Here is a 15,546-nt window from a genome sequence, read left to right as displayed (position 1 = left end):
GACCTGACTGGGAGTGGAGACGGTCTGAAGAGGGGGGAAGGCACTCACATTTATTAAATTACATATACCTAATTAACACATGTATAGCATTGCCAGGTAAAATGCAGGATGCCAGTTACATTTGAATTTCAGATAAACATACTAAAAATTATTTGCAGTTTATCTGAAATTCTAATTTATCTGGGCATTCTGTACTTTTATTTACTAAATGTGGCAAACCCTGCACGTCTCCCAACTCCACTGCTTACTAGCTGCGTGACACGGGGCAAGAAACCTAACTGCTTTGTGCCTCCATTTCCTTGTCTCTAAAATATGCATGACCACGTCTACCTGTATAGCGTTGTTGTGAGGATTAAATGACTACTTTTATGGCACTGGAAGAGCTCTGGAGTTCGGGCTGTTAACCATATTATTATTATTTGTTGTTGTTGTATTCTTATTACTACACCCAAGGTAATACGCTAGGAGGTGGTAAAAATGCAAAGAGGTATTAAGACTCCGCCTGGAGCTGTAGGGAACCTGAAACAGGTCCACAGGTCAAGTAACATGGACCACGGTGGGTGTCAGCATGAAAGGCTAGTGCTAAGGGAGCAGGGGATGTTTGCTTCCAGCTCAGCGGGATCAGACAAGGCAACAGCTAACCAAGATTTATTGAGGGTCACTCTGAGCTGCACACGGTACTAAGTACTGGGATAGAAAGAAGAACCCGGCAAGGGCCAGCCCTCAAGGCGCTCACAGCGGTCGGGCAGCTGACGGCAATGGCACCAAGGGCCACACGAGCTCATGGAGATGGCACATGGTCTCAGGGCAAGGGCTGAGATTGACAGAGGGCTTCCTGGAGGAGGTGACAGTAAAGAATGACCAAGAGTTAACAAGGCAAAGGTGGCCTTTGAGCTGCTTGGAGAGAGGATGGTTAAGAATCGGGATGAGGACATTCTCGGCAGAGGGAACTTCACAGACCCAAGCATGTGGTTGTAAAGGTCAGGCTATCCTTGCAGAGAGGTGAACAGACCCGTCCAAGGAAAGCACACGAGAAAGAGCTGGAGAAAGAAGGCCTAGCTGGAGAGAGCCTTGGACGCGCTCCATGCGGATGAACTGGGTTTTATCCCGGAGCAGCAGGGAGTGATGGACATTGTGAGTAGCAGAGATGGAGCCTGTGGGACTGTCCCCGACCATCACGGAGGTGGAAAGGGCTGGAGCGGAGCGGAGAGGGTCGCGGCCATGGGCCCAGTGCTGGGACTACTACAGGAGCCCAGAGCTCCGAGCCATCTTTCAGGAGCAAACCGGACAGTCGGTTACTACTGAGTGCATCGGTTAGCTTTTGCAAACTTAATGATTCTGTAAGCCAGCGATTTGGCCGAGCCCAGAGGAGATGCTCATCTCGACTCCACACGGGGTCAGGGCACACGCACGCCTTTGCAGCCGTCTAGCATAACGGCCTCACTCTCATGGGCACAGGATGTGGGGAGACTGGAGAGGGAAGGGGGCCAAGCAGGCAGGGCAGAAGATCACCCCTGGGGAGCAGCAGGGTCTTCACCCCGCGTCTGGTGAGGACAGGGCAGGGAAAGCGGAGAGAGACCTCTGCTTCCCCAAGGAAACAGAGCACCAGACTCACAAGCCCCAGGAACTCTGCCCACCATCTTTCAAGGGAATGAGCCCAGTCTGCTTGAAGAACAAATAACCTCTCTACAACACTGGACCATTGATAAAGTGTTTTCCCACACTGCATCTCACTTGATCCTGGGAGCTACACAGCAAATCTGGTTTTATTATATAGTCTGTTCTACAAATGAGGAAACTGAGGCACAGAAAGGCTAAGAAAGTTGGCCATGGCCACATGCTAGTAAGTGTAGGGCTCAGCATGTGAGCCCAAGCTGCCTGACTTTCGAGTTAGCCAAGGAAAGGGAAAGTGACAATTGGGGAAGAGTGACTTATTCCAGGAGTTGCAGGTGATTCTTATCCATAAGAACAAATTAGAAGTGATGGAAAATGAAGCAGAAGGGATTGGCGAGAGCCACGAAGTTCAGACTTTATCCAGATGGCAGTGGGGGACCTTTGGAAGACTGTAAACAGAGGACTGCTAGAAATGCAGCAAATGGTGAGTGAATGGATGACTGAGTGGATGGGTGAATATCAAACCTTTGCAAAGATCACTCTGGAACAGTGTGGAGGGTAGAGCAGGGGGTGTTAGGTATTGTAACCCAAGTAAGAAACGATGAGGGCCTGAGACAGGAAGACTGCTGGGGATGGAAAGGGAGAGACAAGTCTGAGAGAGATTTCAGAGAATTAACCAGGATGGTTCGTAATGCCGGATGCAGGAGAGTGGAATTCGGAAAGACGTGCAGATTTCTAGCTTCAGTCATTGAATGGCGGTGCCGATCCCCCAAATAGAAGTTCTGCCTATTGGGGATTTATCAACGCGCAGATGTTGGCGGCGTCCACAGGAAAGCCATGTGCTTCTCCACGGCTAGTGCACAGAAGGACGTATGCAGGCCTGAGACTCCCTGGGGAAGAACACCAGTTACGGGTGGGAAGAAGACAGAAAGTAGCATCCAGAGAGGATGGGAGAAAACCAGAAGAGGATCCTAGAGGCCAGTTTAGGATTTCTCTATTCCCCCACTTGGTCTTTTTTTTCCTTAGTACTTACTACCAACCAACATTGTATTATGTATTTACCCGTTTATTGTCTGTCTCTCCCACTGGAATATAAACTCCACCAAGGCAGGAGTTTTGCGTCCCCGCTGCTTTGAGCAGGGCCTGGCACATAGTAGATACTCAACATAGATTTTCTGAATACATGTCTAGTGAGCTGGGCCTGAGAAGCCAACCCTTAAAAGTAGGCGCATCCCGGTCGTGTCTTTACAGACTGAGGTTCTGCACTTTGGCCATTAGGTGGCGCATCAAAGTGAGCGAGGAAGCTGGAGGCTGGGATCGCATGGGGCCCAGAACCTGACAACGGGGCAGAATGACAAAAGTGAGCAAAGCGTGGATCTGAACGGCAGAAATCATTCCTCCTCTCCCTTAGCAGACATCTCTCTCCAACACAAACAGCAAGTCAGGCTCGTGCGTCATCGAGCCGTCGGAAATCAGGTTGGGGGACGGGAGTGCGGGGTCTGAATGCATAGGGATAAAGAGTCAGGACTGGGGCAGGAGGGTTGACGGGACGGGCTGTGAGGCACAGCCCCAGCTTCACGGGCGGCTCTGCGTGCTGCTCTGATGCTGGCAGAACATATCACAGGGGAAAACAAACCTGGATCTCAATCCCAACCCTACCCCTTACCTGCTGTGTTAACCCAGCTAAGTAATTGGCCCTCCCTGAGCCCCAGTTTCCTAGTCTATAAAATGGAGGTCCTAAGAGCACCCGTTTCGAGGAAAACTGAGAATGAAACAAGAGGGCCCTTGGCCCAGTGCCGTCCACATAAACAAAACTAAATGTCAGTCTTAAAAATTGGACCTGATAGGGCTTCCCTGGTGGCGCAGTGGTTGAGAGTCCGCCTGCCGATGCAGGGGACACGGGTTCGTGCCCCGGTCCGGGAGGATCCCACATGCCGCGGAGCGGCTGGGCCCGTGAGCCATGGCCACTGCGCCTGCGCGTCCGGAGCCTGTGCTCTGCAACGGGAGAGGCTACAACAGTGAGAGGCCCGCGTACCGCAAAAGAAAAAAAAAAAAAAAAAAAATTGGGCCTGATAATCAATATTTGTCTAGCCGTTTACAAAGCTCCCTCCTCATTCTTCATATCATAAAGGTAATCCTCAAAACAGCCTGCAGGTATCTTTATCACCCCACTTCCCAGACAAGAGGGCAAACATTATCGGATTACATATGTAATACAGCTTGTAAAGGGATGGACTCGAGCCAGGTTCAGCTCAGCAAACATACATGGGATAACCCTGGAGCGTCAGGTGCTCTGCCAGGTGACGAGGACGGGTGAGGTTGCAGTCTAGGGAAAGACAAACACACTCAGATCATTTCCATAGAAGAGGTTAGATACTGAGACAGAAGGATGCCCAGGATGCTATAGGATCATAGACAAAAGCCACTTGGTCCAACCTGGAGATCCAGAAAGACTCATGGACTGAGCAACCCCTTAGCTATATCTGGAAGGCTGGGTAAGAATGATCCAGGAGAAGAAGGACCCCAGCATTCCAAGGTAAAGAACTGCCCAAGCAAAAGAACCTGTTATTTTTATTTTTTCAATGCGTTGGGTCTTTGTTGCTGCACGTGGGCTTTTTCTCTAGTTGTGGCGAGCAGGGGCTACTCCTCTCAGAGGTGTAAGGGCTTCTCAGAGCACAGGCCCTAGGCGCACGGGCTTCAGTAGTTGTGGTGCTCAGGCTCAGTAGTTGTGGCTCGCAGGCTCTAGAGCGCGGGCTCCGTAGTTGTGGCGCACGGGCTTAGTTGCTCCACAGCACGTGGGATCTTCCCACACCAGGGCTCGAACCCGTGTCCCCTGCATTGGCAGGTGGATTCTTAACCACTGCGCCACCAGGGAAGTCCCAAAGGGACCTGTAATGAAACACATCCATACTGGGGTCCACCTCTAAATCTAGTGTCTAGTGAGCAGGACGCTACCCCCAGGAAGTCATGGAGGGAAAGGCACCAACCAGCACAGAGGTGCCCACACGTGTTCTCACTGTCCAATGAGCCTTTTCTTCAAAGCACTTATCGGTTTGTAATCATCCTAGGAGCCCTCCAGAGCAGTGTTCCTCAGACTTTAACGTACATACCAGTTATCTGGGTCGTTTCTAAGCGCAGATCCAGATTCAGGAGCTCTTGAGGTGAAGCACAAGCCTGCGTTTCTAACAAGCTCCCGGGTGATGTGGAGGCTGCAGCTCCGTCCCGGGAACACGCTCTGAGTAACAAAGTTCACCCTACCGGCTCAAGAGGGCAGGCTGGGTCTGGCTTTACTCAACCACTATGGGCTCAGATTGGGGCGTGAAAGAGGCTGAAAGAAAGACGTGGAAACATCAATTTCAGGAGGGAAGGAAGGAACGCTGGCCGTGCACCCGGGACACTGGGAGGAAAGAAGGTTCTGGAGTGTGGGAGGTGCTGGTTAGGATGAGGTCGGAGGCCCCTGGGGGTCCTCCCTCCCCTCCAGTCAGCTCCCCCCACTCCCAGCACAAACTCAGTCTGCTCCCTTCCTGACTCCCTGGGGCCTGGGGCTGAACACTGACCCCTAAAAGCAGAGAAAAGCACCATGGAAGGCACACCTCATCTTCCCTCCAAGCCAGAAGCCCTCCGAGCTGCCACCCTGCTTGCAGCAGACCTCTCCCTAGCCTATGATCCAGAGAAATCAGACGGGGGTCCCTCCTCGACCGAGGGGTCTGGTGCTACCGAGAAAACAAGCCGAGAACCCCACCACCCCAAGCCCTCCCGCCTGGGCTCCTCCTTTCCAGAAACGGCAGGAAGCAGCCACTCCCCAAGGTCCCACCATAGGGAGTTCCTGTCCGTGCAAGGGGTGGGAGGCACCTCCTCTTTGCCCGCCACCCCAACTCTACCCACCGCCATACACACACGGCATAGAAACTGCTGGCCTCGGAAGCAAACGCCCATGCCAGACCCCTCACCCAGGGATCTTTCATTTATTCATTCAACAAACATTTACTGAGCACCTACTGTGTGCCAGGCACTGATCTAGTGACCAAGAGAGACAAGGTCTTTCTTTGCTATCAGGCAGCCTCCTTTCCATAAGGGGAGATACAAATGAACCCAGTGATAAAGAAGCAAGGGGGCTGGTGTGACAGAGAGTCATGAGGGGCTGTTACACAGGGTGGCCAGGCCTCGAAGAGGACGTGGCATTTAAGCTGCACCATCACTGACGAGGAGAAGCCAGCAAGACAAAGACACAGAAAAGAACATTCCAGACGGAAAGGCCCTGGGGCGGGGCGTGGTGAGGGCTGAGTGGCTGAGTGGAAGGAAGCCAGGTCCCAGAGGGAGGCCAGGACCAGGGGTGCAGGTGCTTATAGACAACAGAGATGATTTCAAATTACGTTCCAGGGACAGTGCAGAGGCCCCAGAGAGCTTGGAGCAGAGCAGTGACCCAACCAGACTGTGTTTGAACAGCCCACTTGTGGAGAAGGCACTGCACATGAGTTGAACAGGACCCGGGCCTGCCCTCCAGAAAGCTTAGCGTCTACGAGGTGCTCCCGGTACTGATGGGGGTGGGGGGATGGCCCGCTGACCGCCCCACCTCTGCCCCTGGCAACATAAGCTCCGTGTCCGGGCTGCTGGCCTCTGCTGGCAGATGTGTCCCATCCCCCATCTCTGGGGACCAACCATCTGGGCTGACAGAGCATCTGGGGAACCCTGGAAGCCCAGCGGGCTGGAGGGGGCCACTTAGGTGACCAACTGGACTTTGGAGGAGACCCCAGAGCGCTGCCCATGGCCTGACACCAAGAGAATTTTCCCAGCCTGTTCGGGCAAAGTTGACCAACCGGGCAGACCAAGACCAAGGAGTCAAATGAGCTGGGCACAGAGTCAGTGAGCAGTTCCAGAATGAGGCGGAAGCCCTCTAACCCAGCTCCACTCTGCTCTCTGTCCAGCCGATGTCCTGCAGGAAGGAGAGTCAGATGGTCACCCCTAGCACATGCTCTAGTGCAGGAGGCCTTCTGATCATAGGAGCACGTCTTAGAGATAGCTGTGGGGCTGGGGATCGGTCCCATACAACTTTTAGCCACAGAATCTCTTGTTGCTGTAAAATGGTATAAAGAACCCTAGTACCTAAAACAGGTGAAAGCTTTACCGCCCAGGTGGAGCCAGGCTGCACTTCCCCATCCCCTCTTACCGTCGCTCCCTGTGACTCTGGGCAGCCACCATGCTCTCTGGCCTCATACACATCCCCTGTGCCTCCCTGCCCGCCGCTCCACTGAAGCCCGCTTGCTCTGGGCAGCAGAGTTGGGAGAAATTCCTCAGGGGCTCCCTCCCACAGAGGGAGCGCGGGTCCTCCACACTGTACACCCACACACGTGGCACTGTCTACACGGCTGATGGCCAGAGATGGGCAGAGCAAGGAGGAAGGCCCCCAGCCGCCTGCCCAAAGCCCGGATGACAGAAGGGTAAATGGCAAAGAGCCAGGCGCCCCCCCGAGACTGTAGAACCCTAATTCGCATGATGTGCCCCTTTCAAATGCAGCGCCCCAGAGCCAGCCCCTGTCCCAGGGAGGGTGTGACCCCCGGGCTGCCTTCCAGCTCCCGGCACCCACTCTGCCCGGGCTCAAGTCCTCCCAGGTCTCAGTCACCCAACAGCTAATGCACTTTTCCTGACTGACAACAAGCTCAACACCAAAACCGTCAACTATTTTTATCTCCGGATTAATCACAAAAGGTTAACGCTTCCACCTTCCCTGTGATTAAAAAATTAGGAGACCAAGCTCTATAGTGGTTCAGGATAATAACGAATCCTGGGAGGGGGATGGATGAATAATGCATCTCTAGGCTCGGGCTGCTCGAGACTCTCTCCCCTCCTGGCCCCCCAGGTCCGGGCCCGGGTCTGAATGGAGAGGTAATGAGTCACCCCCCTCCTGTCAGGACCACAGCTGCCAGGAGGGAGCGACTGTTGATTCTATTCAGCCTGCGGGCCACAAACCTCCCCTCTCCTCCCCCTCCCCCTTCCCCCGCCCCAGCCCCCATCCACACCCCTCCTACCCCATCTGGTGTGCACCGAGGCGAGGGCCGATCCCTAATGCATGGTTATGTGAACGACTGGCGTGATAACCACTTACTTGGGAAGATGTGTGCACACGCACACGTGCACCTAAGCATCGCACGGCACAGTCCCACTCCCCTCTCCCCTCCTCTAACCCGACATTCCAAACGCAGCACTAGCCGTGATCACAGGTGGTTACACTGAGCAAAGGCCCAGAGACACTATGTTCTCAAACCCGGTCACACAGCAGAATCCTCTGCGAGCTTTAAAATGCCCTGATGCTCTGGTCTACCCCCTGAAATGGGGATTCAACTGGTCAGGGTGTGGCCTGGCGATGGGACGTTTAAAACCTCCCCCGGAATATTGTAAACTGCAGCGAGAACCACTGTCTCGGGCCCAACAAATGTCAGTGCTGGAGGAACGTTCCAGATCCCCTGTTGTACTTTCTCACTTTATATCTGAGGAAATAAAACCGGGCAAGGGACTGCCTTCCCGCTTCGGCCTCTGATTTAGGGCACTTCCACGATCTCGCCCCCTTGGCTCAGCACTGGGGATGGCCAGGTGTTGATTCTGTTCCGGAAGCTTCTTTCCAGTCTCCCTGGCCTTCAGCAAGCTCTGCCTGAGCACATCCATCGAATCGAAAGCCGCCACCCGGAGGGAGGGGCCCGGAGCCCAGCGCAGCCCTCCCTGCTGGAAGGGCAGCACTATAAGGCCCTCCTTAGCCTCCCTGGGGCTCTCTGGCCCACAGCACCAAGGAGGCCTCTGGCACTAATGAGGGGGTGAAGGGTGGGCGGGGTAGGAAGCTGTCTTTACTGTCCGGCCCACACCTACCGTCTACCTGCACCCAGGTCCCCCTAGGAGGCTGGGCAGGGCTGAATGAGGCCGACTTTCTCCCTGGGCCAGGATCACAGTGGAGTCCTGGGGCTGACGAGAGCAACTTGGAAGCCGGGAGGGTTTTTTTTCCCTTAGGAAATAGAAACTTGGGGGATGGCACTCGCCAGGGCTGTAGTTCTGAACCAGGCGTCCTGGAGGCCGGAAAGGGAGGGGGCAGAGCCGCTAGCTGGAGGCGTGCTGCTTCAAGTACTCACCTGGCCCCAGGGTCTCCTGGAGTTTCCTGAGGAGCCTGGCAGGTGCCAGGGCAGGGATGGGCCCTGGGGAGTGGAGGGAAGCCAGCAGGTTGCTGGGGGTGCCCTGGGTGGGGAGGGGCTGGAAGGCAGAGCTGCTGGGTCTGGACGTGCCTCCACTGCCTGGACAGGCTGCCTTCCTGCCCACGGGCCCAGAAGGTCGCACAGGGCCTGGCTGGAAGGATGGACTTTCTCTGGCTACTGGGCAAAGAAGGCCCTTTGCGTGAGGACCCCAACTCTCACCTAATGACCCATTCACTGAGCAAACATGCAGCTCAGCCCTCCTGACCAGCCCCGCCTTGGGGAAGAAGGCCAGGGATTCCTCAGGTGGTCTCCAAGGAGCCCTGCCCCTTCTGGTTTGTCCAGGAAGGAGAGACAGGGAAAGCAGAGGCCTGAGACCCTCGTGCGTCCACAAGCACAAACCTCAGAAGAGGCTCTGTGACCTTAGGCCAGTCACTTAACTTCTCTGGGCCTCTTCTCCCAACAATGGTCATCCATCATCATAACTGCCCATCCCACATCCCATGGTCGTCATGGGGATCAAAGGCGTGACTGCACTGGAGTTAGCAAACGTGTATGGCGCTTCCGCCAGGCACCAGGCCCTGTGCCGGGCGCTATGGGAGGCGTCACTCTCCCCCTGGCAGTCCCCGTCTCGTGGCGGGGACCACGCTGCTATGAAATGGGGTGGAAGGACCAGGCAAGAGAGATTCATTCTGACTCTGGGATGAGGGAGAGTAAAGTGCTAAGGAGATGCCCAGCCCTCTGAAACACTGTCTCAGCCTTGAAAGGTCGCCTGTCACCTGTCCCCTGCAGGGGAAGCAACCAGCCTGGTGCTCCAAGTGTCAGGGGACCTGCTTCCAGCCCTGGCTCTGCTACTCATGCACTGTGTGACCTTGAGCAAGTCACTTGGTCTTGCTGAGCCTCGGTTTCCAGATCTGTGTAATTGGGATAATAATGTTTACCTCGCAAGATGGTTGTGAGGACTAAATCAGACGACAGATGTGACATTGCTTTGTTTTAAAAGAGGGAGAGAGAAGTTAAAAAGAATGATCTGGGCTTCCCTGGTGGCGCAGTGGTTGAGAGTCCGCCTGCCGATGCAGGGGACACGGGTTCGTGCCCCGGTCCGGGAAGATCCCGCACGCCGCGGAGCGGCTGGGCCCGTGAGCCATGGCCGCTGAGCCTGCGCATCTGGAGCCTGTGCTCCGCAACGGGAGAGGCCACAGCAGTGAGAGGCCCGCGTACCGCAAAAAAAAAAAAAAAAAAGGCAATCCAGGCAGCCGTGCCGTGCTTCCCGATCTGCAAATCATAGCTAATGACACCTGCCCTGTCCCCTCACGGGCTGCCGCACGCGGGATGAAATGATGACATGAGAGTCCTCTGCAAATAAACACGCGATGCCTGTGTCAGGATTACCGCTGTTGTTGCTGTTATTGTTATCCTACAAGGGGATTATACATTTTATTAAAGAATGATAATTACTGTTGGTCATCAACTCCATAAAGTCCACCCAGCCCTGCCCGAGGGGAGGGGCGCCCTCAGCCTGACCTCTCCCCTCCTCTCCCCGCAGTGCCACCTGACGACCCCGTCATCCTGGGGGGGCCTGTCATCAGCCTGCGGGCCGGGGACCCCCTCAACCTCACCTGCCATGCAGACAACGCCAAGCCTGCAGCCTCCATCATCTGGCTGAGGAAGGGAGAGGTGATCAATGGAGCCACCTACTCCAAGGTGAGGCGGGGTGGAGGGAGGGGAGGGGCTGCAGGAGGGGCCGGCTCTCCCCATCTCTCTGCAGCTCTTGCTCTGCCTGTATGATTTTCTGTCACCTTTTGTTCCTGGCTCGTTGTCTCTCTCTCTCTGTCTTTTCTCTCGTGCGCGCACTGTCACTTTGTCTCTCTTTTTCTCTCTCGTGCTCTGCCTCTATTTATCTGACCTTTTCTGTCTCTCCTCCACTTTCTCTCTTTCCTGGGGTAATCGCTGAGCTTGGTCACCCTAAGAATAGAGTATGGTCAGAGGAGAGGACTCAGGGACACAGGTGGCCAGGGCTGAGGGTTGCCAGATAAAATACAGGATGTCCAGTTAAACGTGAATCTCAGGTAAACAATAAATAACTTTTCAGTGTAGGTATGTCCCAAATATTACATGGGCCACACTATGGGCCATATTTATACTAAAGATTATGCACTGTTTATCTGAAATTCAAAGTTAACTGATGTCTGTATTTCTATTAGTCGATCTGCCCACCCTCCCAGAGCTGCAAGGTGAGGCTCTTTAGGTTCCTTCCTGTCCCAGGTGCCTGGCTTGGGGTGGGGGAGGGGTGCTGAATCCAGCCCATAATCCCTTACCAAGCCCTGCATCTGCTGTACCTACCGGATGAGGTGCTTTTCTCTAATTTACACAAGGTGCCAGGAGCTGGAAGGGCCCTGAACTGGCCCCTGTATTTGTCATGTTTTTATTTTCTATATTTCATGATGCTTTGACATCTTGTAGTTGAGGAGGGACGGTCCCTCCTAGGGTTCGCTAATCCCTAGAGAGCAAACACCTGGGAACAGGCCTCTACTATGCAAACCAAAGCACCCTGGGTCCACAGCCTCACCCCCTCCTCTATCAGGCTCTTGCGGTCCCAGGCTCTCTCCCCCTACCCTAAGTCACTGCAGAGCTGGATACCAGGTAACCAGAGACCACCCCTATAGCCTAGAGCCCGCGGAAATTATTCTAACCCTCCAACCCTAGACCTGTTCAGCTGCTTACCCTGCCTCGTCCATTCTTTCCCACAGAAACCACAGTAAAGGCTTGCACCCGTGCTTTCCCCTCGCTCCCTCTGCCTCCTGACTGACCAGGTGCCTCCTGGCGGGGCCAGTGCTGTACGTGGAGTCGTGTGCCCCCTCCTCTAGGGAGCTGAGTAACAAACTACCTTTTCTTTTTTCCTTTTTTGGCCATGCCGTATGGCTTGTGGGATCTCAGTTCCCCAACCAGGGACTGAACCCACAACCTCGGCAGTGAAGCCCGGAGTCCTAACCACTGGACCGCCAGGGAATTCCCCAAACTACCTTTTCAATGGCCACCTTCTCCTGATCTGTCAGCCTCACCAACCCTGAATAAAAACAAAATCCTCGGCACGTTTTAAAACAGCTCCCACCAAACTCCACTCCAGGATGCTGTGAGTAGAGTTCCAGGCGGCACTGACATACCCCGGAGCCGTTAAAGGTGAACGGGACCTTGGGGAGGGCTGGTCCGACTCCCTGATCTACAGACGAGGGAAGTGACGGCCCTTCTCACCTGATGACGGTCCTCCCAACGGCGGGCCTACTCCTCCTCTCCGGGCAGCCTCAGACACATGCGCAGCTGCTCAGAGACTGGATCAGGCTCTGAGGCGGGAGGCCCAGGCCTCCAGAACCGTGGCTCTCCTTTCCCCTTGGCCCTCCTTGGCCTCAGAGAGCAGGAGGGGCACGGCCTGCTGCCCACTCCCAGTGCACCAACTTCCTGGGCCCCGGAAAGATGAGCACGGCCTCCACCATCCACGGCGGATACGAGATAGGACGTCCCTCCTCTGAGGGAGTGTCCTTCCTGTCCAAAGCCGAAAACCCAGCCAAGGAATCAGCTCCAAACCTGCAGATAGAGGCCTGGGCCCCTGCCCCCGACCCAGAGCTGGTGCCAGACCCAGGACAAATGTCTTCCCTCGGGCACGAGTCCATCCAGGGGGAAGCTGCTTTACTGTGAGAGAAATCTCGCACCCACATCCGGAGCGGGAGCCACCCTGCTGTGTTAGGAAATACAAAAATATGACACAGGGATGGATCACCCAGATGATGAAGGAAAGGGCTGCTCCTTCAGTCTGGGCATCTGTCCAGTCCCTCCCTGAAGCTGGACCGGCCTGGCCCCTGCCAAGATTTCTGCCCTCAGAGGACATGCCCCCATCTGGGGAAGAGAAAGGTCCGGGTCACTGCTGGACCTTGCCCCCAGCACGTTGGCCTCGTCCATGAGGGGAAGGCCCCTCCGAGAGCCCAGCCCCGTGCCCCTGCAGACCAGAGCAGGGAGGCCACGCTCCACCCTCTGTCCCACCCGACCCTGTCACCCTCCCGCCGGCCCACGGCCCACGACAGGAACTATAGCACCACCAGCCAGGGTCCTGGGATCCATCCCTACTGTGTAACTTCAGGAAAGTCACTCCCTGAGCCTCAGGCTCCTGTGTGTAAAGCAAAGGGGCTGGATCAGACACTCTGTATTAGTCTGTTTGGGCTGCCATAATAAAATACTACAGACCAGTGGCTTAAACAACAGACATGCATTTCTCACAGTTCTGGAGGCTGGAAGTCCAAGATCAAGGTGCCAGTGAGGTTGCTTTCTGGTGAGACCTCTCTTCCTGGCTTCCTATAGACAGCGGTCTTCTCACCGTATCCTCACATGGCCTTTCCTCTGCGTGTTCAGAGACAGAGAGAGAGAGAGAGAGAGAGAGATCTCTGGTGTCTCTACCTCTTCTCATAAGGACTCCAGTCCTATTGGATTAGGGCCCCACCCTTATGACCTCATTTAACCTTAACTACCTCTTTAAAGGCCCTATGTCCAAATATGTGCCATTGGCGGTCAGAGCTTCACCATATGAGTTCGGGGGTGGGGCGGACACAATTCACATATAGCAGGGACCTGCCAGGTCTGACAAGCTATAACCTGTGACTTGGGGGACACGGAGAAGGCTGGATCCTCCAGCCATACTCATATGGCATCTGCTCTGGGGGCTGCCAGAGCCCAGCCCTCTGCTGCCCCCTCTTTCCCCAGGACTGCATGTGCCATTGACCTAGGAACTTCTGAAGTCCCAAAGGCAGAGCAGCCCCAGACAGGCTATGCAAGAGAAGGGGCCAGGGACATGAGCATCTGAGAGAGAGACAGAGACAGAGAGACAGGGAGAGAGAGAGGTTGAGAGGACACACGAGTACACAAAGTCAAGGAGGGTCCACCGTCTACAGAAAAAAATCCCACAGGGCGGCCCTGAAAGCCCTCATAGCTGAAGCCTCAGTATTTACCACATGGTGGGTGGTTAAGCCCGTGGACCCAGGGGGCTGGGAAGCCTGAATCCAGGCTCTGCCTCCTTCTAGCTCTGTGACCACGGGCAAGCTCCCTAACCTTGCTGTGCCTGAGAGTCCCCATCTCTACCATGGGAGCCACGGCACCTGCCTCAAAGGCTGGTCGCGAGGCTTGAATGAGCAGAGTGCCGGGCAGAGGGAAGCAAGGCTGTTAGGATCACTGCCTTCCCTCACTTGATCCGCAAGGGCCCCATGGTGCACCCTGCCGTCCACATTTCCTGGGCGAGTGTGACAGTGTCATAGTAGAGCAGGCCCCACGATCCTACCAACTTGGTTCAGACCTGAGCCCCATCACATATTATGGTAACTTCAGCTCTCCGCCTCAGCTTCCCCATCTGCAAAACGGGAGGATGATAACTGCGGACCCCTGTTAGGATTGCTTTGAGACGTAGAGAGAATAATGCGTTGAAAGCACTGGGTAAAGTGCCTGGCGTAGAGTCAGGGCTTCGTAAAACGTTCGCTGTTATTACTGGGCCCTTCCTCCCAGAGCCCCGTCTGGCTCACCCTGTTCTCCCTCCCCAGAGGTCACACAGCAGCCCAGGTTTCGTGGGGTGTTCATTTTGCTCCTCCACCGTGTGGCCAGCAGGGGAAGGATGGGCTGGTGGGACTGAGGATGGCATCACAGAGGATGGCTAAGTCCCTCGCCCTGGGAGAATCCTCGGGAAGAGGATGCAGCAGCACAGGCTGTGGAGCCTCTCCCTGGACCCACGGCCGCCAGAGCCCTCGCGGCCCGGGTGCTTGGGTGAGGGCCCGCAGCTCCCAGCAGGTGTCTGGCTGCAGAAGCAGGGGAGAGGATGGCGGGGCCTCTCTCCAAGTCCTCTCTTCCTGGACACCCAGCCTCAGGCCGTCTTCTCCGGGCCTGGCACCAGAATGGAGGCCACCTGGCATTCATCGGGAAGGCAGACCAGGGGACGCAGGACAGGTTGTGGAAGAGGAGAGGAGACAGTCTGGGCTGAGGCCAGAGAGAAGTCTTCCATGGGAGCCAGATCCCTGCCCCATCTGCTACTACCCCAGCAGCAGCCACATTGGGGGATGAGGCCTTGACCCGGGTGCGCACAACAGGGTCGCTTGGTCTTAGGATGTACAGTCGTGTATATCTCTACCTTGAAGCCCCTACCCTCCAGCCCTACCCCACTGCTTCCTCCAGCTTCAGACTGCTGCCTGCCCAAGGGGCCACCCACCCACCCCCAGGACCAATGAGCCTCATTAGGTTCCACGCTGGGCCCTCACTGGAGCCCAGCTCTGCAATCTCTCCCCTCCAGTCACCCCAGTACCCCCCATCTCATCTGTCCGTCTTAGGGGCCAAGAGTCTCTACTCGGTGTGCAGCTGCCGCTCACCCTGGCCTTCTCTGTGAAGAGCATCCTTCCTGGCCCCAGGGAACAAAACTGGGGGTTGGTCCCTGAAGACACAGGGTCTGGGGCAAAAGGCCCCGTGCAAACCTCCACCTTCCCCGACAGCCCTCATTCAAACCACATGACAGGCACCCATGGAGTCCCCAGGCAGCTATAAGAAGGGGAGGCAAAGAGATGATTAAAAAAACTTGAGGGACATGGCAGGTGGGCGAGGTGAGTGAGGAGGGAGAAGAGAGGAGGCCTTGTTGCCAGGCAATCAGGCCGGTTCAAGCCCTTTCCAGGCTGTTTGCATATCAATGAACATCCTATATTCAGCACCAGGTTTGGGCCACCCACCCAATGCATTCCCTCCA

At 55.5% G+C, this 15,546-nt stretch overlaps 1 protein-coding gene across 2 annotated transcripts in view; it reads left to right on the top strand.

Annotated features, from left to right (window-relative positions):
* KIRREL3 (kirre like nephrin family adhesion molecule 3) overlaps nucleotides 1-15,546 on the top strand; it is a gene marked incomplete at its 5' end in the record, with an annotated part of 539,825 nt that overhangs the window by 488,531 nt on the left and 35,748 nt on the right. For both annotated transcript variants that reach the window (XM_079930152.1, XM_079930151.1), the window contains one exon: nucleotides 10,333-10,490. In XM_079930152.1, coding sequence (XP_079786278.1) covers nucleotides 10,333-10,490 — 158 coding nt within the window. The remainder of the gene's footprint in view (nucleotides 1-10,332; nucleotides 10,491-15,546) is intronic.

The sequence above is a fragment of the Stenella coeruleoalba genome, assembly GCF_951394435.1.
Source record: "Stenella coeruleoalba genome assembly, chromosome: 8".
In the NCBI taxonomy this organism is placed as follows: domain Eukaryota; kingdom Metazoa; phylum Chordata; class Mammalia; order Artiodactyla; family Delphinidae; genus Stenella; species Stenella coeruleoalba.
This window is presented reverse-complemented; position numbering and strand designations above follow the sequence as displayed.